This window comes from Mercenaria mercenaria, chromosome 18, assembly GCF_021730395.1.
Source record: "Mercenaria mercenaria strain notata chromosome 18, MADL_Memer_1, whole genome shotgun sequence".
In the NCBI taxonomy this organism is placed as follows: Eukaryota; Metazoa; Mollusca; class Bivalvia; order Venerida; family Veneridae; genus Mercenaria; species Mercenaria mercenaria.
Window position 1 is genome coordinate 15,691,730 of NC_069378.1, and position 27,431 is coordinate 15,719,160.

At 36.2% G+C, this 27,431-nt stretch overlaps 3 protein-coding genes across 3 annotated transcripts; 2 read left to right on the forward strand and 1 right to left on the reverse strand.

Moving 5' to 3' along the window:
- Positions 1–443: 443 nt before the first annotated feature.
- Positions 444–14,148, reverse strand: LOC128550489 (A disintegrin and metalloproteinase with thrombospondin motifs 5-like). The gene is made up of 4 exons (XM_053529676.1): positions 14,053–14,148; positions 5,187–5,226; positions 1,984–2,151; positions 444–936 (listed from the first exon to the last, which is right to left on the reverse strand). Exons 1-4 carry the CDS (start codon positions 14,146–14,148, stop codon positions 512–514), a joined length of 729 nt encoding a protein of 242 aa, XP_053385651.1. The 3' UTR covers positions 444–511.
- A 7,928-nt stretch (positions 14,149–22,076) lies between these two features.
- LOC128550764 (uncharacterized protein F54H12.2-like) lies at positions 22,077–27,407 on the forward strand. Its single transcript, XM_053530510.1, has 2 exons — positions 22,077–25,415; positions 25,924–27,407. Exons 1-2 carry the CDS (start codon positions 24,932–24,934, stop codon positions 26,790–26,792), a joined length of 1,353 nt encoding a protein of 450 aa, XP_053386485.1. The 5' UTR covers positions 22,077–24,931; the 3' UTR covers positions 26,793–27,407.
- Positions 22,766–23,914, forward strand: LOC123560105 (uncharacterized). Its single transcript, XM_053529677.1, has one exon. The coding sequence runs from the start codon at positions 22,766–22,768 to the stop codon at positions 23,912–23,914; it is 1,149 nt and encodes a 382-aa protein (XP_053385652.1).
- Positions 27,408–27,431: the final 24 nt, after the last annotated feature.

Here is a 27,431-nt window from a genome sequence, read left to right on the forward strand (position 1 = left end):
TTTCAATATTTATGCTTAGTATGCAGGGAAATATTGGATATTTCTCGTTAAAACAGCGTAATCATAAATCTTGCATTCTTTGTTATATTTCACAGTAGTAATAAACTGGTCAAACTACCAGTATCTTAAAGCCGAGAGTCGCAGTACAAGTATAGAATAACGTAAGTTTTCGATTATTGCGCTGTTTGAGTGTATATATTATATATATCAGCCACAATGAAAATATAGAGAAGCTAGAATGGAAATAATTGAATAAAAATCTCATCACAACACCGTATTTACTATTGTATATTTCGATATCACATAATGTATTCAAACCTAACTGACACTCAGCCTTAAGCCTGAAAGACAAACTGTAAGTTAGTGTCAGTGTTACTTTATTACTTTATAAGTCAATGGATAAAATCGGATAAAAAGGCTACGACCATATATTCACGGCAATATTTAATGTTTTACGTTAATTATAACAACATGGCATGTCCTATACATATGTATTATAAACAAAATGCATTTAACTGTCCGGATACAAGAGAAATCCAGTAAAGGAGGTCCAGGGTTCCATAACTGTACTCGTTGGATTAGTGCAGCCAGTCAAATATACTGTGTCTCCCCTGTTTAAGTGGACAATAGAAGATTCCGTTATAGCAGCGTTTCCTTTATCTGTGTCGTCATCTGCTGGGTCGACCCGGATATAACCTATTTGAAACGTATTTTTGTATAATTGACAACTCACCATATCGACACGTGTGCCTGATCTTTTTTTAACAAGAGTGACTATGAAATGATAGATCCCAGGCTTAGAGCACTTGAAAGTTCCTGTTCCCAATGTGAAATCGCCACCATGTTGGTATATAAAATTTGAGAATGTCAATTTATATGTGCCGTTGACACTGCTATAGTTGAAAGGGCTGTCTACGGAAAATGCAGAGACGACGGCTGAAATAATAAAGATATAAATTCATAAATAAAACATCAATTTGTGAAACAGTATTTGCATAAAACTTTAGAATAGTAGAATACTAAGGATATTAAATTAGGCAATCAAAACCATATAGCTTAACATTTCCTCGTAAACATTATTTATATCAATAATTCCTCGAAAAAGTACAGTTTGTCTATTTTCTATATGTACAGTATAAACATATGCCATTTATTGTATTAGGTCTAGTACTTTTAATTGTTAGTTCTATTAGATTATCTTTTCAACCAAAAGACAACCAATAATTGATGCACTTTTAACATGAAACTTAGATAAGGTCTTCCAGATAAATGGTAATTTAATCAGTAATAAGATTTTTATATCACAAAGGCGTGAGTATAAAAAATGAAATATATAAGATTTTGGCGTTTCGAGAAGTGAAATAAGTAAAATGTTATTTCTTAAAATAGTACATGATCGACCTTTTTACCTAGTGTCTGAACCCAGATAACACATGTTTTGAACCTGACCTAAATGTTTTCTAGACAAAACCACCAGATTTCATGTAGTTTTATTAGCAAAAAAGGAGTCTGTAGAGTGTATAACCTAGTAGCCTGTAGAGTTTGAAAGTAAATAAGACCTCTAGAGCATTAAGATTGTTCCTCAGATATGACTTACTGACCTATGTCTGAGATTTTTCTGTCATATACAATCTGTAAAGACTGCTTAAGATGCTCACTGAACGGCGCCTTAATCGTGATAATAATTAAATATGACCTTTTATCAAGGGACGTCACTCATGGCCTTTACCTTTACTAATGTATCGAGGGTCAGAACTCTTGACTGAGTGGTCCAATATGTCCCAGAACCGAAATAAGCAAAGCACCGTACTTAAGTAAAGACTATTTCAATTAATATGTGGATGCAAGAGTGTTGACAAACATTTTACGGACGGATTGACAGACGTTAGCCAGGCATCAACCGATCATAATAGACTAACACTAACGTTTCACACTCGCTAAAGTGAGTAACATTGGTATGAAAAGGTAAGTAATTAAACATACGTGGGCATCTTTTACTGTTGCATGTTTGCGTCTCATGAGGATTTCCAATACAATTCTGACCCAAAACAGAGGGCCGTGGGTTCGTGCATGTCCTTGATCTTGACTGTATTCCTCCGCCACAGGTTAGACTACAAGTAGACCAGCTGTCCCAGTTTGTCCATCCGCCGTCTGTGTGAAATAATATAATACTCTAGTTTCACTGTATAAACTTCCTGTTCCATAGCAGTTAAACATTCTTATCGATAGACATGTGATCTCTAAAATAGTGCATAAGTCTTAGATATATATTAGATTTTCCATTAGAACCCCTGAAAGTAGCATATAAGAGGAGATATTAAGTATTCCAGCAATTAATTTTCTTTTTTCTGAATATTATAAATCTCTTTATGTTTTTATTTGCCATCTATATATTCTACAGAATACTCAACTAGAAGATATTTTTGTAGAAAAGTGCATGTCTCCCCAAATGCATAGAAGTAATAGGCCAGAAGTCAATAGGGGACAGGAGCAAAACTCCGAGAGACACCGATGGTTGGCTCCAGTATATACACGGCATGTCCAATCATCCCATGAAGTTTCAACATTTTGGACCTAGTGGTTCTCAAGTTATGGATTGGAAACGGTTTTCAATTTTCTGACCCTGTGACCTTGATCTTTGATTGGGTTACCCCAAATTCAAGTCATCTACTATGCATGTCCAGTCATTCTATGAAGTTTCAACATTCCGGGTCAAGTGGTTCTCAAGTTATTGATTGGAAAGAGTTTTCCTTGTTCAGGCCCCTGTGACCTCGACCTTTGCTCAAGTGACACCAAAAACAATAAGGGCCATCTACTCTGTAAGTCATATTACCCTATGAAGTTTGAAGGTTCTGGGTCAAATCACAGACACTTGGGGTCAGGACCCCCTCCCACCCCATTGTACTCCGCCCCTGCCAAAGGTTAGCGAATATATTGTAGCATTTCAACAGGTAATGCACATAGGTGACGATCATAAAAAGCGTGTCATTAACCGGGTACCAAAATTAATACGCTTACGATTATATTTATACTGGATCATCACTTCCTATGATAAAAGTCTACTTTCGGTACCCGATTTCGATATGCGCAGTACAAAGCAGGGATCAATTAGCAGGGAAGTGTTCCATAAAATTTAATTTGATCGATTCATAATAGTTATTGATTTCTCGTCGGAATCCGAATGTCAGTTGTCAGGACTGGTGTCATTTGACAGAATGGTAACACACACGTCGATTGATACCAGGCATTTATAGGTAGGTGTTAATTTAAAAGTTTAATCGGCTATTGTTTCCTAGTGACCATTATACAGTGGCAAGTCTTCTTATTTTAGGAGCATTGTTGGTGAAAAATGATTTATTAAAACACGCGAAAATTGTGCAAAATGCGTTTATTAATCGTCACCTATGTGCAATACGTGTTACAATGTTACAAACTATTCGCTAAGCTTTTGCATGGTTGGAGGACAGTGGGATGGGTGGGGGTTCTTGACCCCAAGCGTCTGGGAGTCAGAAACGGTTTTCCACGCTCTGGCCCCTGTGACCTTGTACTTTAATCAAATGACCTAAAAATCAATAGGGGTCATCTACTTTACATTTCCAATCATCCTTTGAAGTTTCAACATTCTGGGTAAAGTGGTTTTCCATGTTCTGGCCCCTGTGACCTTGACCTTTGATCGAGTAACCCCCCAAACAATAGAGGCCATCTATTTTATAAGTCCTAACATCCTGTGAAGTTTTAAGGTTCTGGGTCAAATGGTTCTCAAGTTATTGATTGTGAATGGTTTTCCATGTTCAGGCCCCTGTGACGACCTTGACCTTTGACAATTCTCGAACGCTTTGGGCGTATTATATTCTGTTCAAACGCTTGTTAATTTGGCTGCAGTAGCAAACATCAACGCATCAAAAGACTTACTTCACTGAAGCTGATTTTACCACTATAGTATATGTTTATTGCAAATGCCACTTATATGCAATTATTTGACGTAGTTATAAACTGATGTTGATCTAAATGTTTCCTTTTTTGAGGATGGTGTGTTAAAGTAACTGCTTTCGTAAAATTAATATAAAATGTTTTATTGTAATGTTAATCTGAATTTCCTTAATACACTTAATCCACTAGATATAGTGTAGACCTACGAATCACGGAATCGTGAATTCAATTCCCGGGCGAGGCTAAAGACATTGTGTTTGAAACCATTCGTCCTTCGATTCGATTCATTTGTTGGAAGTTTGCATGTACTTGCAGAGAACCAGTTTGTACCGGTACAGAATCCAGGAACACTAGGTAGGCTAACTGTCCTCCTTTGCATAACTGAAATTTCCTTGAAAAACGTTTAACCCAAAACAACCTAATTAATACGTTTCGTCATTATACGAGTATTTCTCTGCTTAACACATTTTAAAGTATCACTTCCCTTATCGAATCTAGAAGAACATCCTTTAGAAACATAGAACTCAACTAAGCAAAATAACTGCAAATTTGATTTGAAAAGGTCTATTCTAGAGAGGTACCGAAATGTGCAACACACTTCCTTTCCCCAAGCGAGGAATTCTGTAATATATTATCATCATAGCTAGTATTAAAAATCGGTCAGTAATCTCATTGTAAAATAGTTTTCCGGAAATTGATTTAAATAAGTCAGTTTTATCTGTAGGATTATAGCATGTACTACTAAATCGTTTACTGACCCCATATTCTCACTAAAATATTTTCAGTCTCAAGTTTGATCATGAAACTATAGTTGTCATTAATATCTAGTGCATGTTCAAAATTAAATATTCATTTAATTAATTATTTTAAGTCACTGTTCAGTATTGATGGTCAATCTTACTTGTTTGTAAGTTTGTATGTGCATGTTAATTGTGTGTGTGTGTGTGTGTTTGTCTTGTGTACGTGCTTATGTCTGTGCTTCTGTGGTTTACGCTGTAGGTAGACTGCTTTATAGGAACATGGCTTCCCTATTGCATATACATACTTTGTTCCACTTTCCCCCAATATCCCTTTTTATCTACCACTTAACACCTCTATCCCCCACCCAAAAATGTACTTGTTGTTTGATTTTGAAGCAACCCATCTACAATTATAGCTTTCCATTACAGTTTCTCTTTGCTGTAGGTCTGCTTTGCGATGCATGTCTCTATGATTGTGTTTAGGGTGATCTGTGCTTCCGAGAAATCTACCCTTACCTTTTATCTCTTGAGAACACGGGGCCTGTCCATAGTGAGGCTGATAACGTATAAGTATAGGTATGCAATATATATTATCAAACCTTTGTGTCATCATTTCTTATTCACTCAGATATGTATTTTCTAAACATCTGTATACAATAAAAATGTATTTGTCGAACTTTTTCTTATTGATGATTTCATGATTTTATATTATTGTTAACTTAATACATGTGTAACGTTTTATTAGGTTTGTGTGTGTGTATATTTATTTTACGCCTTTGATATTTCACAACTGTCAACTTATCATCCTTGGGGTATACATGCACATATTTCTGACATTATCCAGCTAGAAATAAGCTAGAATTTAATAATATGAACTTATGTCATGTACTCTAAACATCTGTTTTGCCTTAAATGAGCTAAGTCAATTCAGTTCAAAATGATTCATTTCACTCGTTTCATGTATGCATGAATCAATGAGGTGATACATTTGTCAATATGTTTGAGGCTCATGCTATGTAAATTATCCAGAAAGATGTAACAAAGCTAACGTAAAAATGAAAAATTAGCATTTGAAAAATATATAAAATTATGATTCTGATATTGAATACTGATTTGATACGAAGCTTGGTCATCGGAGAATCGAATCACAATTATAACCATTTTATATAGGCTCAGTATTATATAGCCGCAAGAATAAAAACTATAATATTCTTAATTGACAATATTTTTTAACGAACGTGCACACGATACTTTTCTGTTTTTGGTATAATAAATTCATATTGATAAGATGCTCTAATTTGTATGAATTTGAATGTTTAAAGTAGTATGGCTAAACGAATTTTGTCCGATCATTTGAAAAAAGTTACATGATAGTCATCTCCTTACATGTTTTCACAGTTAATACATGTTTAAGATGTATCGGTATCCTTGCCCAGTTTCCAGTATCTACAATGACTTTAGGCTGCTGGAATTTCCAATAGAAAGAACCAGTTATATAAGAATAAATTTTCTAGTTTATAATTTAGTGCCGTCTTAATCTATTAACTATAAATACGGTTTGATTATCCTATATATTGTTTAAAACACATTTAGTTAAAATCGATTTGACTGTAAAGCCCCGGACATTTTACTTAAAAGATTCTTAGTCATAATTTCTATTATTATACCTCTCTTTTGCCTACAATGATAAAATCCCATTACCCGAGAAAGAGATATTTTGACTTTCAAAAACATTTTAAACCTTTTTGACACGTGACCAAGCGAAACTGACTGTCAGATGATGTGACCGCGCTGATATTTTGAATGTCATATAAGGGCAATTAACTGCTTCAATTTTTTAGCCATATGATTGCCTCCCTTGAACCTATGTAGTAGTGACGTCACTATTCAATTGTACACAGGCGATTGCCGCGCTAAAAATGAAACAGTTAAATTAAATGTATCAAAAACATTTTTAAAACTTTTATGTACTAAATTTTGTTCGGTATAATAAAATAAATATCATATGGCAGCGTGTGTGACATTGATATTGTCAACCCTCGAAACAGAATGTCACCACTCGGCTTTCGCCTCGGATGACATTCTGCCCTCGGGTTGACAATATCAGTGTCACACACGCTGTCATATGATATTTATATATTAATAATATACATAATTTTTAGACAATAGAAAGAGAAAAATGATATTATCTTTTCTTCAATATCTGTATTATTTGGCATACAATCTGCCTCACCATAAACCATGTCACTATCAGTAGGATCGTTTAATTATCAAAAATGAAGCATTGGTGAAGGTAGTTTAAGACCTACATTGTATAATTGTGTTTATTCTGCTGGTGGATTACCTTACCTGGGGTCACAAGAGTTCACTATTGTTGGCGGTCAATAGAATAAGATAAAGAATGGTATTAAGAAATTTAAACTAGACTCTTTTAATAACGTCATTGTTCCCTGTGTCCCAAATTTCGCCGCCGATTAATAATATCGGCATATAGTTTCATCGGAAAGGTCAAGAAAAATATATTTCGGTAGGTGTATATGGTTTGCGTTTTGAATTAGACTGTACATAGCTCTTGTCGCTTGGGATATAATATGGGATTTACGCTTAAAAAAGAACCATTTCTGCTAAATATTCCTATATATTTGTATTCATTAACTGTCTCCATTTTCTAGTTTATAATTAGTCTGACGTCCCTTACAGAAAGCAATAACCATTTACTTCGAAGTCTTTACTAATAGTTTTTACCGATCACAGTACTGAGCATAAATATCTAAAGCATTTTGTAAGCCTAAGTTGACTCAAATTATATAACAATATCGTCAGCGTACAACATGATGAAAATATTCAAAAGGTCGTGTAGTTTTTTATCATTTTAAAAGTTTGGAATAACTACACCATTTTAAAAGAGACTTTGTATAAACAGTCTGTGTTTCATTTAGATATAGAGAAATAAAGGCGGTGACAAGTTCTCTCACTGTCAAACTCTGCATGTGAAAAATTGGGATAAAAGTGAGAAATCACTAAGGTATAGTTTTTCTACACTATATATGTACAGTAAGCTAAAACGTTATGAAACAAAGCAATAAAAACAATATAGCAAACGTTAATTGTAATGAACTTAAAAACAGACGTTTAGAATCATGCACATATTGAATGGCTTTTTGCGCAATAGTTAAAACTGTTGCATGAGGTCTGAAAGACATTACCGACAAGCCAATAAATTAGTGTTTTATTGCATGACATTACATATAAACTTTTACTATTTTATTTTTAAATCTTTGACTTTTTAGCCCGGTACGTACAAAAAGTATGTGCTGAATACAGACAGGTCAATTAGCTCAAACTATGGAGACATGATTTATATAAAGCGACATATAATAAAAATGGTTTAGATATTCGCTTAACAAACATGATAGAAATTTAGTTAATATCACTCCATATCAAAAATGAAAATTAAAAAAAAAATCCTATTTCAAATACTGACATGAGATAACGTTTTGTCTATAATCCATATTTCCTACAATGAACAATTGTAAATACTGAATTATTTAACATGTCTATTGTTGCAATATATTAAGTACGAAAACTGTTTTAGTAAAAGTAGCCAAAACATGTTGTTTGAGGAGTGAAAATATTCCACTGTTTACTTACTTCAAAATAAAGTAAAACGACAAAACAATCTGGTAATTTTATAAGGAAAAATATTACATGTATATATTTGTCACTAATAAGAATTAAATAATGGATAAATCAATGGCTTAAACTATTACAATACACTGAAATAAGAATGTAAAAACTTGTGACAGGAAAGGCCGTACCGGCGACAGTAACCATCAAAACAAATCAACACCATTTACAATATTTACAAATTTATTTACATAAGATGATTATTAACAATGAAAAGATGATATGAAAAAACAAAAAACAAAAACAAAAACAACTGATTATAAGAAAGAAAGAAAAAAATCAAAGTTCTGTATCACCAGCTACAAAGTTCGTATAGTTCCAGTCTAATGTGACGTGTTACAGTTCTTTAATTTAATTGCGAACTTTAAGTAGCACAAACAATATCAAAACGTATTTTGAAATAAAGTCCCTTTAAACCGTGAATACGTTTATTCCGTATTGGCTCTCTATGGTGGTAGGTGATTGCATCCCTGAGCTGACTTCAGAGGATAACAAAAATCAGCGTCTTTGCGGTTAAAGGCACAACCACGGGACGAAAGCTCTGCGCTGGGAAAAACCACATCCAGGCGAGTGAAGACAAGTGAACCTCGGGCATTGTACTTCCGGGTTATGACATCACCAGGTAAAATCGTCTGGCGGAAGAAGCTAAATTATATAACATATGGTAAGCACAATAGCAAAACAAATAAGTCCTGGCATAAAACTGCTCCTTTGGGTACACCATACCTCCGTAGGCTCCCATAAATAATACGTGCTACTTATACAAATATATGTGCTACTAAGTTCAGACGTCACACGATTAAAATACATCACTAATTACTTCCATTATTACAAAAAATACTTACATAAAAGACTAAAGTTAAAGTATGAAAAAGATATGAAAAGTATATGATGAAACATTATAGATACGGACATGATAAACTGCAGCTATTATTTACAACTACAAATAAACAAAATTCAATATAAATCAAATGTTATATCATAGTTGGAATCGATATAATATCTAATGCCATACACTACAACGGACATTAATTAGATGTGCTATAGACTGGCACACAATTACAAATTACAATAATATATTACATACAAGGTGCTAGACTTGCCATATGATTTCTACATAAAAATACAATGCAATAAGGTGCGTTCCAAAAATTAACAAAATGTTTGACATAAGTTTTTGAAATAGTGCTTTACAATTATCACGATACAAATTTCAGTATAAATCAAAACATCTTATATAAAACGAAACTTTTTTGGGACTCCTCTTTCAAAATAATTTACAAAAGTCAAAAAATTTAATAAATTATCCTGACATACCCAAAATCATGTGCCGAAAAGTAAATGTTACAGAATTCTGTAGAATGAAAAAAAAATTTACCAAATAAAAATCGTTATGCAAAAATCATACAAAAATCTAACAAATAAATTTACTTACCTCGATCGAGCATAAATTTCTAGCAAAAAAAATAATTAATCAGACATAGATTCGTCTATAAGTGGAAAGGGTGGTGTGCGCAGGATATTTAGTCCAGTCTTTTTAAAGGGTTAATGTCCCGCCAAATACTAAATTCATGGGATTCAAGGATAATCCGTGAACTCTTGACTATTTGTATTTCCACGGGATTCACGATATAGCCGGGGAAATCTGACTACTTTGGCGCGGTTTGAAATTGAACAATTTGAGGCCCATATAGTGGTTTTGGGAATAAAAACACGAGTTCTGAATTTATAAATATCAACTTTTTATTACTGAACAGAATTTAATGAAATTTACATGGAAATTTAAGTTATGAATACAGAAAAACATTAGAGGAAATTTTATGCGTGAAATTTGACCATTTACCTCAATAACTCAAAATTTTACAAAAATATGATGCAATCCCTGCATTTACACTACAGATAAAATAAGGCCCGTATTCCTTTTGTGACACACGTCCCCCCTTAAAAGAAAATTTTATAATTTTTTAAATGAAAACAAAAGGGACATACTGAAAATAGCAATCACAACAACAAAAAAAAAAAACAAGAAAACAACACACTGTCACTATCTGTACACCATATAATATAGCCACCTGTCTACACTCAAATAATCTGCGCCTACATTTTCTCCACCAGAAATGCTCTGATACTGATCCTATATGGCCTGTAATCCCCAATCCCCATCTCATCAGCCGGGAATTGCTAAGTTTTGCTTTATTCAATTAAGTGAGGGGGCTGAGGGACTGTCTCTAATACAAAGTCTTTAAACCGAATAAATATGATGAAACTTAGCACTGCCCATACTATCGCTAAACACTCCTTCTCTATCACTGAGTACTTTTGCCCCCTAGGTAGCAATTTCCTACTAGCATACGCTACAGGTAATTTCTCTCTCCATCACTTTCCTAAGTAATACTGAGCCTAAACCTACATCTGAAGCATCTACTCTCAATAGAAAAGTCTGATCTAAATCTGGCAACTTCAAATAGGCGGACCCATTAAGCTAGCCTTCAAAGTCTGGAAAGCCTTTTCTTGACTTTCACCCCACTCTACAAGATTTGGCTGACCCTTTTTCGTCAAATCTGTGAGTGGAACTGCAATGGCGGCAAAATTTGAGATAAACTTAAAAAATATCAATAAAAATACACATACAAAATAAATATCTGTCAATACATTTGCGAAATTGTCTAACAAATCTACTACTTCCTGCTTACATTCTACTGGTAGCTCTGGATTTATTTCTACATCTTTGTACGTTTCTGTATCCTGCTTTATAGGACAAAAAACTATATCCTTTTCTACTCTACTCGAAACTTCATCACTACATTCATTCGGATCTAATCTGTCATAATCTCTCTGATCCTCCTCTACAATAGCTGCTCCAACCTTACTTAATATACCCTTATCTGGTAAAGACTTTGCTAACTGTTTCAGAGCTATCTTACATGTATCCTCAAATTTTTCTTGCAAATCCATAACATACTGGTAAGTGGTTTTAACCTCATCATTTCCCGTCTTACCAGCCATAACTCTCTTAGCACAGTTATCGGTCCACGGATTTGTTCTACCATGAAGTAACTCAAAGGGAGAAAAATCCCAAACTTTCTTGCGGAACTTCACGATAGCAAACAACATAGCATTAAAATACCTATCCCAATCTCTAGGTCTTCACTACACATACGCTTAAACCCATTTGCTTCAAACTACCGTTAAAATTGTCTACTAAACCTTTACACATAGGGTGATACGGTGTTGTAGTTAACTGCCTTAATGACAATAATCTACTAACTTCTGCCATAAGGTCTGAAGTAAACTGCAATCCACAATCGGTAATGATTTCCTCTGGCACTCCTAATCTACTGTACATATCTACTAATGCCTCTGCTACTCTCTCAGTTTCAATACTAGGTAGTGCTATGGCTTCCGGATATCTAGTAGCATAATCTACCATAGTCAAAATGTACCTGTTTTTCCCTTTCAGTCATAGGTTCGATCGGCCCCAACGATATCGACGGCAACCCTCTTAAAACGGAGTATTCAATCAAAGGCATTTTTCCTAACGGAACTTTACTTACTCTACCCTAGCTATAGTACGTGACAAATGCTACTACTGACAGTACCTCCTAACCTCTGCCATTACTCCTGGCCATTTAAAATTCGCCTAATACCCAAATCACTATTTTTCCCTTACACCTAAATGGCCTGACAGAAAAGAATCATGTGCAACTTTCATCACAGTTTCTCTAAGACATTAAGGTACAATCATCTGTCTACTTTTGTCTAAATTCTGGCCGGTATACTCTCTATAAACAATCTATTCCTAATCTCAAACCTAACTGAACCTTTACCTCTTACACTGCTTAATCGTACCTCCCTCAGCCTTCTTTCTACACAAATCTAAAGTGCTATCTTTCTGTTGGTTTCAAGAATTCCTCTCTAGATATATCTAAAATCTGAGACGGAACTTCAAGTTTTAAACTTGCTTTAACTTGACTTGCGCCCTAGTTTCTACTGCTGACGCTAAGCTACTAAACTGGGGTTTCTACAGCTCCCTCTACATTACCAATTATAACATCTTTTGTTAAGGATTATCTACAACCAACGCCTCTACTGTATCCTTGAAATACGGACAATCAATATCTATTCTAGCTACACTTAGCCTATGTTCACTCCCATCTATGTACTTACATCTACGGGTTTTCTCTAAAAACTGACTTGCTTCTACTAAGTCCCGTTTCACTATCACACATGTCCAACCTGTATCCCGCATAGCGATTACATCCCTACCATTACAAGTACCGGGTTTTGTAGGACATGTATTACACTAAGTAACCTAACTCCTCAAATCCTGAGTTCTATAATACTATTTCCACTCTCTGACCTACTTGACTTACTCCTATCTCTATCTCTATTTCTTCCTCTACCTCAACTCCTAGATCGGTCACGGTCTCTACCTCTATTTCTATTTTCCTACTATTTCTATTCTCCCCTTTACTACTTTCCTGCTCTACCTCTACCTCTGCTGCTGCATTAGCACTGTACCGTACTTTCCGCTCCTACGGGAAATATGAACTATGCCCTTTTTTCGACCACAAATTAGTACACTTCAGTACACCAAAGGGTCGATAACCTCTACCTCAATTAGCAACATTGCTACTACCTCTATTACTATGCCTACATTACGACTACTAGGATACTGTCTCTGAGGTATTTCATATGGTTTATGGTTCCGGTCTTTTATTGGTTCGATTCACGACATACTTGGGACCTCCACGAGTCTTTGCAAACAAATTGCTTTTTCTGCTACATCCTTAGCTTTAACTAACTTCTTATACTCAAATTCTGGTATGATCTCTATTACATACTTTCAAAAAAATTTGGCCCCTAAGAAATAAAATCAAATAATCCTTCGTACGTTTCTCTACCTTACTCAATCTAAACCACCATCTAAATACTACTTATATGGCTAGAAAAACATCACAAAGGTCTCATTATCACGAGGCCTCTCATTTCTAACTTTTTCTATAGCCACGTCAGTGAGTTCAAAACTGACGTAGCAAAGCGGCTTTCAGTTTATCATAATCCTTCCTATCTTCCAACGGAGCCTATCAAAAACCTCTCTTGCCGTACCCTTTAGAAGGAACGGTAAAGTTAAGTGACCATATCTCTTCATCCCAATCCTGCGCAACGCGTACGTTTCGTACACATTAAAGTACGCATCCATGGAATCAATTTTCTCATCAAAGGGAAACATCTTAGCCTTTACCTTTTTCTTAAACTCATCTTTCTAAGTCGTCTTAAAAATTTATGCTCTGTTTCTTATTTCCTATTTTCTGCTTCCTCCTTCTCTGTTTCTAATTCCTAGCTAACATTAACTTCTCCTTTTCCATTTCTAACTGTACCCTCACTTAAGTTCAAATTCCATCTTTTCCTTCTGCAACCTAGCCTTCTAACTCTAATCTTTCCTTCCTGCCTCTAATCTTTCTCTCTCTCTCTCTCTCTATCTCTCTCTCTCTCTCTCCTCTCTCTGCTTCTAACCTTTCTTCTCTGCTTCCCAAAAACTACTTTGTTTTCATATCTATCTTTTCTTTCTGAAACCTAGCTTCTAACTCTAATCTTTCCTTCTCTGCTTCTAACCTATCTTTCTCTGCCTCTGCTCTTAATTTCTCTCCCTCAATCTATCTTTCTCGTCTCTAATTTACTAGTCTTTCCTCACGTTCCCTAGCCGCTCTTCCTTAACAAAGTTACGAACCCCCTCTCCTTCGTAACCTAACTCCTGTCCTACCTTCGTCAACTCTAATACACTTGTCATGTTTAAATGATTACACTAGGTTAACACTATACAACACTACGTACAACAGCTACTATAACAACCTGAGACACTAAATAAACAATCGTGAGGGAATACTAGACTACATTAGTTTACACTAAGGCTCTACAGTTACCACTGAAGCCAAAAACAAAATACTATACTCTACGTATATACTACACAAAACGTCCTCACTAAAATAATACACTAAGTTGCGCAACATTTACTATGTGTCAATAAAGGGGTTGCATAGGCAACAGTCAACAAAGTAACAGTGACAGTAGGCTGAAAACAATACCCTAGCCTTATCAAATATCAATCAACTGTAACTAGTGTTTAACACTTTAGTGTAACAAATAAAACAAAAAATTAACCAAAATTGGTTTATCTAAGATAAATATAGGTATAACACAACAGTGTAGCCTAAAACATAAGAGTAGGTTAAAAGTATATGCAAGTAAACAACTGCTAACACACACAAATTAAAAAAGAAATACTGTATTAGTATGTATCAGCACACTAATCCTAATAGGATCACTGTGAGAAGTAGGGCGAAAGACAATTAAGAGTGAGTAGGATAACTCTCCTTGTAAGGGCGGTCACCTCAGCACAGATATATGGTGGGTTATCATAGAGTGACACAAGATAAACCCAAAAGAAAAATAAAGGAACGAACTCACCCCAGAATCCAAGTGTCGTAAACAACTGTCTATCAGTCTGTGACCACAAAGCTGTTAGCTGAAGCTACGGATCTGCTTGTCTTGTTCTGAGGTAACAGTCACTCTGAAAAAATGAATAAAACTATTATTTTGTGTAACAATTTGAACAAAACAAGAGGAATCTTTACAAATTATTGCTGCAGTTAAATGGGTGTTAATAATGTTTCGAATAGCTACTTGTCTGGTCGACCAATCCGATTCTGACACCATTGTAACAGGAAAAGGGCCCTACCGGCGACAGGTAACCATCAAAACAAATCAACACCCTTTACAATATTTACAAATTATTTACATAAGATGATTATTAACAATGAAAAGATGATATGAAAAAAACAAAAAAAAAAAACAACTGATTATAAGAAAGAAAGAAAAAAAATCAAAGTTCTGTATCACCAGATACAAAGTTCGTATAGTTCCATTCTAATGTGACGTAAATTACAGTTCTTTAATTTAATTGCGAACTTTAAGTAGCACAAACAATATCAAAAAGTATCTTGAAAAAAGGCCCTTTAAACCGTGAATACGTTGATTCCGTATTGGCTGTCTGTGGTGGTAGGTGATTTTCATCTCGAGCTGATTTAGAGGACAACAAAAATCAGCGTCTTTGCGGTTTTCGGCAAAACCATAGGACGAAAGCTCTGCGCTGGGAAAAAACACATCCAGGGGAGTGAAGACAAGTGAAAACCCCGGCATTGTACTTCCGGGTTAGACATCACCAGGTAAAATCGTCCCGGCGGAAAGAAGCTAAAATAATAAACATATGGTAACACAATAGCAAAAAAAAATAGGTCAGGGGATTAAACTGCTCCTTTGGGTACACCATACCTCCGTAGAACTCCCATAAATTAAAACGTGCTACTTATACAAAAAATATGTGCTCTAAGTTCAGACGTCACACGATTAAAATACGTCACTAATACTTCCATTATTACAAAAAATATTACTTAAAAGACTAAAGTTAAAGTATGAAAAAGATATAAAAGTATATGATGAAACATTATGATACGGACATGATAAATGCAGCTATTTTTTACAACTACAAATTAACAAAATTCAATATAAATCAAACGTTATATCATAGTTGGTATCGATATAATTCTAATGCCATACACTACAACGGACATTAATTAGATGTGCTATAGCTGGCACACAATTACAAATTACAATAATATATTAATACATGGTGCTAGACTTGCCCCTATGATTTCTACATAACAATACAAATGCAAATAATGGCGTTCCATAATTAACAAAATGTTTGACATAAGTTTTTGAAACAGTGCTTTACAATTAAGTAATAAGTAAATAAACGACAGATATCCTCTATATCTACCATGGGGGTCAATAAAAATGTTCTTGTCTGAAACTACTTCTTTGATTTCGGAGTAATTTCACTTAATTTATTTTGTATAGTGCCCGAACCAAACTGTTTTCATACAATTTGATATTTTTAAAGTCATGGGTGACATGAAGGCTTTCGTCTCTATAAATATGATACTTCACAAAAAATAAAAATGAAAATTTTTTTGTTTAGACGGTAAACATTAGTAAAAAGAACTTGCCGCTGGCTGGAGAGGGTTTTATTCATGTTTTTATATCTGATTTAACTTTGAACTCATTTGACTACCAGTCGATCTTTTGATTATCAAAATCCTTTAATTTGCTTTATTTTAAAACGTCTTTTACACTCGAACTGTAATCACAGGGGCATGTTAATATATCACCAACACTCGACATGAATAATTTGAAATATTATGCCGTGCGCATCAAGAGCTCTTGAATTAAAACAAATGAAATCCATGTCCTAAATATTTCACAATGCAAATATAGTGACATTAAGGACATTCGCGAACCGCACAATCCATGTCTGTCGCTTTACTGATTCCAGTAATAAATGCTTGACAAATTACAGAAAATTAATAACATTTATCTACATTGATCAAATACAGTTTAAAGAGTGCAGTTAACAATTTTAATTAGTTTGCAGAAGAAAACAAATAAGTTTTCAGCCAGTTACAAACATCCTGACTTTAGAATTCTATTTGCTTATAAATGTATAACATTCGAAGACCGTTAACATTTAACAAAATAATAGCACGATCTTAGATTCAAATTATAAGTCAAAATAATAAAGGTTGACAAAGATTCCAACCTTACGTTTACATATGTCTCTATTTTAGATAAACACTCGGCAGCGATTGAATTTGAATAAAATCTGGAAATAGATCCTTCGGAAGCACCGAGAACAAGGCAAAAAGTGAAAATTGCAGACTCGGTTTAATTGAGTCTATTCATGAGCAGTAATGGAAAAATGCAAGTCTAATGTGTCTTGACGGAATCGCGCTCCAGTGAAGAAAAAGATGAAAGAAGTTAACCCCGCTGTTTAGTATTCTGAGCGAAAGCAATAAGTTTACATAATATATTTAAAAACTTGTGCGGCGGTAATCTTCATATGTGTGTTGTCCAGTTGCTATTTATTCTTAATCCAGTGCTTCAATAACCGTGATTGGTGAAACAAGGATAGAAACGCAAAGTTGATTTGACGGTAGTTATGGGAATACTTTTTTCAAAAAAAATCGAATTGGGGCAAGTTTTAAAAAAATGAAAAAACTATAATCAAATCAGACGCAGCTAGGTTTAAAAAAACACTACTATCGAGTTATTTCGATTTCTGCTTAGAACAAGAAAAAATAAGCGAGTTTCCGATCAACGCCACTACATCAGTACAAATGCAAAAATATTTTTTTTGTTAATTCTTTCAACAGATCATAATGCGCTGGTAATTTGAAAACAAAAGCCATCAAAAAAGTATTCGTTACTCCCAGTGTCCGCGTTTAACATCGCATTTCCTCCTTTGTCTAGAGTTCGTTTCATTGTCCATTCCTTTGTTTTCGTATCCATTTCTTGCATTCGGTGAGCTTTTGATTAATATTTTCTTGTCAAAAAAATATTTAATTTTAAAACCAATAATGCTAGGTTTCCGCGAGCTTCTCTGCTTTTCGATTTGTTTTCTCAATCTTGATTGGACTGTGATCTTGGTATCATTTAAATTCATAGTTTTGTCAATAAGAAATCGTTAGTTAGAAATTGTAACTGAAAGTCAAAAATTCAAAACTAAAATGATTGCAGTTTTATAAACAAATTTACAAAGCTTTGAAAAAATCACCTATATCAAAATCCATGAAACAGTATAGAAGTTTCACTATGATGAAATTGCACTCTGCAGTAGTGTCCTATCAGAGAAAATGGGTGGGATATAATTATAATTATATAATTATATGGAGCATTGTTTCATTCAATATATGTCTTTGCGTCAATTTACAATAATTGTGATATGAAGTATGAAATTGTTCTATTTTTTCTTCAAATCCGTTGAATGTTTTGGTTTAAAACGAAAACAATGTACCCTCTGAGTGTAACTTTCACGTCCAGTGCCTTTGTTAAAAACCAAAAATATATATATGTTAAAATAGACATGTCAAACACACCGAGGTTCTAATAAACTACTTACAAATGTTTTTTAAAGCAGTTTGTTTTTTAAAAATAAATTGACTATATAAACTTCTGTAATGGTAATTTCAAATGTCATTGTCCTTTGAATGTCATTTTCAGTAGGTTCTAAAATTTTCTTTTACTTTGAAAAAAAAGTGTTGATTTAGTGATTAAAAAAGATAGGGCAAAAATAGGTTTTGGGAATTTTTTGAAAGGATAATAAAACAGTTTTTCACAGACATCACCAAAAATTTGATATTTTACGGTGGTCATTTCTAGTTATGGTGGATGTATGTGAGAAACTTTTTTAATGTTTGCGATGAATGTGTTGTTCTCAGTACAGGAGTAGTGTAGTCAATTAACATAAATACTTTGCATTCCAAAGACCAAGTTCTTGATTAATTGAAACATATGTACAATTTAGCATTTTAAAAGGTTTATGACTTTGGGGAAGATAAATAACTAACATTCCTGTATATGTGTTTCTACACTTCCCCTAAAATATCTTTGAAGTTTCTAATGAAAATGAGAACATATTTCTAGTTGATTATTCACAAAGTGTTTTTTCAGACTTGTAGTTCATACATTAAAACAAAGAAATACCGAATTCTGATTGGGTAAATGATTACGTTTACAGATATTTTTCAGTAAACCTTTATTTTCCTATCATCTGATGTTTGCTCCCCTATGCCAAGAAATATTTTATAATAATTTCAAAGACAAAAACAGAAAAAATTTTACAAACATCTTCACGAATAAGAGTCATAATTTATTGCTGACTGAAGCAACCATTACCTGCAGTGCGTAAACAACAAAGAAACACGACACTTTGATGATACCGAGATATTATGGAAATAAACAAAATGAGTATTCAGTCTTTGATGAAATTATTTATGTATTTGTGCTGTGTTTGTTTCTTTCATGTCTGAACCGTAGTACTTACCCTTGATGATGAACGCCAAGTTCAATCACGCTTTATCAGCTGAAATGTTTTCACGACTTTTCGACTTTGAATGCTGACCAAAACACTAGTTTTTTGACGACATATTTCTATGAAGAAGGTGCATAATCCCTACTATGTACAAAGTGGACATATTGATTCATAATGTCGCATTCTTATGCTCCCACTTTGGGGCGCATATAGATTTGCCCTTGTCCGTGCGTCCGTCCGTGCGTCCGTGCATTCCGAGAATGTTGTGTCGCGCCTAGCTCCAAAAGTATTTGACGTAGAGTCACAAAACTTTACAGAAATATTGGTCAGCATATGTAGCTGTGCACCTGGGGTTTTGCGTCCAGATTCATTCAGTCATGTTGGAGTTATGGCCCCTGACTTTGATTTAGTAAACACTTGGTCATTTTAATGTTGTGTCGCGCGTAGCTCCAAAAGTATTTGACCTAGAGTCACCAAACTTTACAGGAATGTTTGTCAGCATGTGCAGTTGTGTACCTGGGGTTTCGCGTCCAGATCCATTCAGTCATGTAGGAGTGATGGCCCCTGACTTAGTTAAAAATTGGTCATTTTAATGTTGTGTCGTGCGTAGCTCCAAAAGTATTTGACATAGAGTCACAAAACGTTACAGGAATGTTGGTCAGCAAGTGTAGTTGTGCACCTAGGGATTCGCGTCCTGAATCATCCAGTCATGTAGGAGTTATGGCCTCTGACTTAGTAAAAATGTTGTCATATTAATGTTGTGTCGCGCGTAGCTCCAACAGTATTTGACCTAGAGTCACCAAACTTTACAGGAATGTTTGTCAGTATGTGCAATTGCGCACATGGGGTTTTGCGTCCAGATTCATTCAGCCTGTAGGAGTTATGGCCCCTGACTTAGTTAGAAATTGGTCATTTAATGTTGTGTCGTAGCTCCAAAGTATTTGACCGAGGGCATCAAAATTCTAATGTTTGGCAGCTGGCGGGTTTTCACCCGGGGTCAAAAATCTTACTGTTCGTGCGAAGTAAGGAAGGAACCGAAAATGCCCGGAAAAGAGAAAATCTATGTGAACCTTCTTACTATGTTTTGTGATTTTCACAAGGAAAGAAACTGGTAAAAAAGCACAATGGGAATAGGATTGACAACATAGAAGACATTTAATGAAACAATCTATTTTTTTACTTCAGACATAATGTATATATTCTTAAACCTAGTGAATTACTTCATTAAAACAGTTGCCTTAAGCATTTTTAGTTCAAACATTACACAAGGTTACTCATTATATCCTCATGCCGAATACGTTAACTTGTAGGCCGATCTTGTTCTATATGATACCGGTAATTGCTCTGATGATTCCTGAAACCACGGGTGTTCTAGGATACGAATGAGACACGGTCTTTTAAAAAAATCCCTTTGTAGACACGAGGTCACAAAGTCTTTCGCTGGAGGCGAAATAATACGTTTATATGGAAGATGTAAAATATTGTCTTTTTCTTTAGGGCGATACTCATTCAGAATCGTGTATGTTAGAATCCCGATACTTCAGACAATCGAATTCAGAGGAAAAAATAATTTCTTTCCCACTTCAGTTTTAGGAGGCATGCATTCGAACATATAGATACGCGTTTTCGTCATATATTTATCCGTCGTTACTAAATCCGAGACGTCGCATAATTTCACTCGCATGTGCTCGGGATCAATTAATACATTCCCCAGTTTCAAATCAGTATGCATTGATCCAGCGTTTGAATGCATATCTTGTAAAATAATCATAACGTTCTTGACAATGGATTTAATTTCCGATTCAAGTGGCGAATATTGTTCTATATACTGCAAAAGATCCATTGGCATTAACTCTAAGACGGGATACACTTTTTTCCTTGTCGGAAGATGACTTGATAATACAGTTATCCAACATGGTCGTAATTTCATTCGCGCCTGATTCTATCAGACGTAAATTATGATATAACTCAGCCGGTAAATCTGAACCTTCGAATTCTTCTCTCAATATTTTTATTGCGACACGTTGTTTGTCGGATACTCTATTCCCAACGTATATTTTCCCCTCTCTGCCATTTTGCAACACGTTGTCAATCTGACACGTATTTCCCGTAACGCTCGTTATATTCATTGTATTTTGTCACTCCGAACGCCGACTGTGAAATGAAATTTATATCATAAAAAATTCTAAAAATTGAATTATGTTATAGACCAATCAAAACCAAAAATAATATATATATATGTATATATATAAGCTAGTTTTCCGTTCAAAAGTTCAGAAAATTCTGTATAATGGCTTATTCAGCAGTGTAAGGCTCATTCTATTTCCAAAATATTGTCATTTAAGTGTTTGTCTTTACAACCTTATTGCGAGTTTTACTGAAGAGTTACACTTTTTAATGAAGACAATATTAAGCACTCTTTTGACTTATATATCTTGAAAAACAAAAGTACAAAAGTCATCTTCAACATCCAGAATAAAAATACAGAAATTTATTTTAAAGGTCAGATTTTTTGTTATAAAATCGACAACTACTAGTACTACGGGCAAGCGGTATTCTGCCTATAGGTGTGACCTAAACTTACCTAAATAAAAGATATATTTACATCCTGCGAGCAATCAAGTTCAAAACAAAATTCATATTAACATAATCATTTCTCTATTGATTTGACATATATACATGTAGCAAAATTTCTTAAATCCCATAACAAGAGCAATACACGTAAATGTCGGCTGTGTCAGTTTTATTTTTAGAAACGATTGATTTTACAAAGTAATTAACAGAAGTAGTGTGTTTGTGAGAGATCCGCCACGACGGGAGTGGGAGCGGGGAGCAGGAGCAGGAGCGGAGCAGATTGCGTAATCAATTAATTAATTAATTAATTAGTTAATTAGATGCTTGGGGGAGATTGCATCATGCGGGTGTTGATTGCGCGATTTAATCTCATTTGCTGAGGGCAGAAAAAGTGTATTGAAAGGGATCAGGTGTTTTTGGCCACTGCTTATCTTGATCAATTAATTAATTATATATAATTAATAACGATTTTGTTATAAGGAGAAGTGCACAGTTCAGTTAAATCATATTTTCATTTACTAGCTGACTTTTTGAGTGATGGATTCGGCAGAGAACGGGTATTTAACACACTCGGCAGAGGCGGGCAGATTAACAGCCAGGGGGTCACCTAATGAAAGCACGAATAATAAAGATGACAATGAATCGAACGAAGAGCACGTGACAGCGAACGGTGTTTCATCTGACTGCCTGTTTTGTGGAAAACGTATCCCCAGAAATCGCGTGACATTCATAGCGCAAATAATTGCTGTGTACCTTATCATAATAGTAGCAGCGGTAAACCTGTCGTTCGGCAATGGTTCGGACAAGGAACTCTGGATCGTGCTGCTGAGCTCTGCGGTCGGATACGTTCTACCAAATCCAGGACTTAAGTACAACGAAAACAAACTGTTTGTGCGAAGGGAAAATGCCCAAGAAGGTTAGGGAGTCGGACTCAAAAGTGGAGTATCTAAGGCGGATTTACACAGATCCGTCTCATCCGGCAAGCTTCAGCGGACCCGGAAGACTAAAGAGGGAGGTAGAGCGTGAGGGGAAGTACGATTTAAGCAAGTCCGAGATTCGATCCTTTCTAGAATCACAAGACACTTACAGTTTAAACAGGCTTGTTCAAAGGCGTCACAAGAGAAACAGAATAGTAGTCAGTGGGGTGAAACAACAATACGACATGGACCTCTGCGACATGTCAAAGCTTAGTCGTTACCGTGGCAACAAGGGGACAAAATTCCTGCTCACTGTGATAGATGTGTTCAGCAGACGGGCGTTTGTGAAACCTCTGGGTAACAAAGGAGCCACAACTGTAGCCAAAGCGTTAGGCGAAATTCTAACAGACGACAATTTGCCGGTGCGGGTAAGGTCTGACAGGGGGACGGAGTTCACATCAAGCAAAGTGAATGATCTTCTGCGCGAACGGGGCGTGAAGCATTTCTACTCCATGAGCGATCTCAAGTGTCAGCCAGTTGAAAGACTGAACCAAACACTGAAAAATGCCATATACAGGTGGTGCTACGAGCACAGGTCATATTCTTATGTGCCAGTGCTGGACGAACTGGTCTACGGCTACAACCATCGCGTCCACTCGGCCTTGTTTGGTCTAAGTCCAAGCCAGGTGGACGAATCCAACCAGGTGAAACTTTGGAACTTGATGTACACTAAAAAAGAGGGCAAAAACCGGACTTCCGGTGTTCCCAGATCATTTAAGTACAACATTGGCGACTCGGTTAGGATAAGTCTTGCAAAGAGGACTTTTGAGCGCTCATACAGTCAAAAGTTTACAGATGAAGTGTTTCTTATCAGGGGCCGGGTTTTAAGGGACAACATACCGATTTACTTTTTGATGGACATAGAGCAGGAGCCAATCAGAGGCACGTTTTACGAAACAGACATTCAACGTGTTCAAAAAAATTTGCAAGACCCCAGAGACTGGGAGATCGATAAAATTCTCAGGAGGAGAAAAGTAGGAAAAAGACAGGAAGTGCTTGTTCGCTTTCGTGGACTGGGACCTAAGTTCGACCGCTGGATTCCTAGGTCAGCTACTGGAGCGAAAGGGGTGCATTAGAAGAAGAACAAATGGAACAGTTTCACGTGGACATATGCAGTGAAAACTCTGTGAAGTTATTTCCGGACAACAATGGTTGCGATTTCTGGGTCGGGCTCGACGAAACTTTGGTGCTGAGAAGTGCACGTTGGCGAGTTGCACTCGTAGGTCTGACTGTGGAGAGCGGAAGTGAAAATGGCGCGAGTCTGAGAGGACAAGACGTGTACCTGTGTTCAAATCTTGTGGATTTTTCAGTACTCGGGGGCAAAAAATCCCAGCTTCTCAGGAGGGTCAATCTAGGACACGGCCTTGAAACTGGAGAGGGGGGTGTCGTGTTTTCAGTGGACACCGTAGAAAACTATTCATTTTACAAAAGAGTACAACAGCAGGAGATAAAAAACGTGCACATATTTGCTCTGACAAAATCTGGTGAGAAATTTGAAGACCTCGCCGGGGGCATTTTGAGCGTAACATTACACTTCAAAAGCAGCGTGGCGTCTACAGTGTATTGAATACACGGCAGTGGGCGGGCTTTAATGCAGCCAATTGAGACCAATTAATCTACAGATTGATAGAAAGATAATATCTGTTATGACCTTTCTGCACTGAAACTAGTCTGTTACCGACCACGGGTGAAAACATCATGAATTATCATTCGGAACAGAGTGCCAGGCAACTGTACATTCCGGACTTCAAAGCTTGGGAAAATATATATCAGAGGAGACTACCAAAGAAGTCCGCTGCGTCGGACAAACCAAAGGCAATCGTGAAGGGAGGCTCCGGGGAGGTCAAGCTGCAGTTCGTGAGTCCAGTCGAGGAAACTGTTGACCAGGCTAGAAGCGAAGTTGAAAGCGGTGGGGACATCTTCCAGGCGCCAAAATCGGGGCCCGCGCAATCTCAGAAATCAGTGCCGTCGGCAAACGTCAAAGTTAAGGGCGTCAAAAGACAGAAGAAACAACAGTCTGGTGGCAGTAAATCTAAACAGAAATTCAGTTACAGGACGTTAAACGATATCTTCAGTAAATCTCGCTGAGGACAATGTCTGTTCTCTCTCCTTTAAGTGACAATGAGACAGCTCCTAGCAGCTTGGACATATTTCAAGTTTATCCGAATCAAGTTGCAGTTCAGAAATCCGAACTGGAGGACATACGACCAGTAAGCCAGTACAACGGTGTGGACGCGCCACTGGAATTCGAAACTTCACTTCAGGGGGACACTTACTGCGACATGAAATCAAGTAAGCTTTTCCTAAAGGTCAGAATTGTAGGGGCTGATGGCAGCTCCCTGGCGGACACCGCTAAAGTGACTCCTTGTGACATGTTCTTTCACGCCATGTTCAAGAAAGTTGACGTCTACATGAACCGGAACCTGATCAGTTCAACCGGAGACCTGTATCCGTATAAAGCCTACTTCAACAAGCTGTTCCGGCACAATTCCAGTAAATCGGGCCACACTTCGGCAGAATCCGAACTGTTCTTGCGTCAGGACGGCGGATTGCCCGGATCGACCAACCCTAACGGCGGTAAATAGTTTTATTACTTTTACTACTACTACTGCTCAAGTAATACGCAAATTCAGACTAACTCATTATAGAATGCAATACACACACACACACACACACACACACACATATTTATAGAGTTTGTGTTCACAAACAAAAAACAAACTTAGGCTGTAAGTAAGTAATTGCTGATATTTTCCAATATGAAATTTGGCTCTAGTGTACCCTTAACATTATTCACACATCGATTGGCTTTACGGTCAATAGTCGAAACTACTGCCCTAGGTCCCAATGAAGCACAAAGGTCAATTGTTTTGACTACTGACCGGGGAGTTTCCAATATGAAATTTGGCTCTAGTGTACCCTTAACATTATTCACACATCGATTGGCTTTACGGTCAATAGTCGAAACTACTGCCCTAGGAGCACCAAGGTCAATTGTTTTGACTACTGACCGGGGGACAATTGAGTCAGTGTTTTATTACGTTTTTTTCTGACTACTAAGGATTTTCTCCCTTTATTTTTGCAGGGAATTATGGAGTGTTCCTGCGACATAACTTAGGGCGAGGCTCCCGGCAGTTCGACATGGTAGGCCTGCCGTTAAACGACATTCTGGAACTTGACCGCTATCTTATAAACGGGATACACCTGAGACTGGTGCTACACAGAAGCAGTTCGGAATTCTGTCTCCTTAGTGACGAAGACGACAATGGGCGAGGTTACACTGTGCAGATACACGACGCATACCTTCGACTATGCAAGATGAAACTCAATCCTGCCATTCTACTGGCCCACTCAAAGATGCTTAAAACAGTGACAGCTTGTTACCCGTTCATACGCACGGAAACTAAGTGCGCCAACATAGCCCGAGGCCAGAGCACTTTCTCCTGGGACCATATCAACTCTTCGTACCTGCCAAAGTTTGTGATCGTGGCGTTTGTTGAAAGCGAATCTGTTCTGGGATCTTTGAAAAAGAATCCCTTCAACATGGAACATTTTGACGTGCGTCAGCTCAGTCTGCTCGTCAACGGAGTTGCGTGCGCAGGTAATCCCATTAACGTTAATTACGGTGAAGGTCAGGTAATGGAAGTTTTCAATAGGATATACGGCTATGACAGAGGCATTCCGAACGTGAACGCACTCGGGGGCATTAGTGGGAAAGATCGTGGTCACGTGGGAATCAGCAGGGAGGCCATATCGAAAGGGAAGGCGGTGTATGTATTTGATCTTGCTCCCGTGATAAATGAAGATTTTCATTTCGAGCTTTTGAACACTGGAACACTGTCGCTGCACGTGAAATTTGGTAGTTCTCTAGCACAGAATGTCACGTGCATACTGTACGCAGAATTTGATTCATTGTTACTTATAGACGAACCGAGGTCTTGTAAGGTAGTGTAGGTACAGATTCATTTGATAAACAAGTGACTGACTGACTGACCGGTTGTGAAACACACTGCGGGGAATCACGTGATCAAAGTAATCTCTGAACCAAAATAAGTTTACCAAAAAAATACGGGAAAATATTTAAGCAACTTTTGCTGTAAATCTAAGAAAAATGCAGTCTATACTCAAACTGAGATTCATTATTTTCCTAAACTTTTTGTAATTAAACGATATCTATTTATCTATCTATATATCTATCTATCTATCTATCTCATCATAATAATTTAACGGTAATTTTCAGTTGTCATATGTTAGGCTATGTTTAAATTTCATATCTTATCATGGTAGGATAACTTTGGTTGTTAAAAATCATTTCGATCATGTGATTCTCTACACTGCATTTGGTAGGCATTTGAAAAAAAAAAAAAAAAGCTTTCCAGACACGTGAAATGTCAGGCGAAGAAAAAAAACGGTCTGAGATTTAACACGTTTATTTACACAACACAGTTTCCAAAGCACTTAATTATTGGCATAGCAAAACATTGAAAGAGAAACATGTATATATAGTTTTTTGTTTATGCATTCATTCATTTATTTATTCATAATAAATGCTGACTCATGTTTCTGTAATGCTGTTAAGACTTGTTCCTAGCA

Bases quoted from the DNA above. Each gene is read 5' to 3' on its own strand.
- LOC128550764 (XM_053530510.1), top strand. From the start codon at position 24,932: ATGTCTGTTCTCTCTCCTTTAAGTGACAATGAGACAGCTCCTAGCAGC. The intron at 25,416-25,923 runs GTAAATAGTTTT...TTATTTTTGCAG, and splicing joins ATCGACCAACCCTAACGGCG to GGAATTATGGAGTGTTCCTG.
- LOC128550489 (XM_053529676.1), bottom strand. From the start codon at position 14,148: ATGACAAGTGTATTAGAGTTGACGAAGGTAGGACAGGAGTTAGGTTAC. The intron at 5,227-14,052 runs GTGAGGAAAGAC...ATACGTTATCAG, and splicing joins AGGAAGAGCGGCTAGGGAAC to CCTCACTATGGACAGGCCCC. The intron at 2,152-5,186 runs GTAAGGGTAGAT...TATTTCACACAG, and splicing joins GTGTTCTCAAGAGATAAAAG to ACGGCGGATGGACAAACTGG.
- LOC123560105 (XM_053529677.1), top strand. From the start codon at position 22,766: ATGCCCAAGAAGGTTAGGGAGTCGGACTCAAAAGTGGAGTATCTAAGG.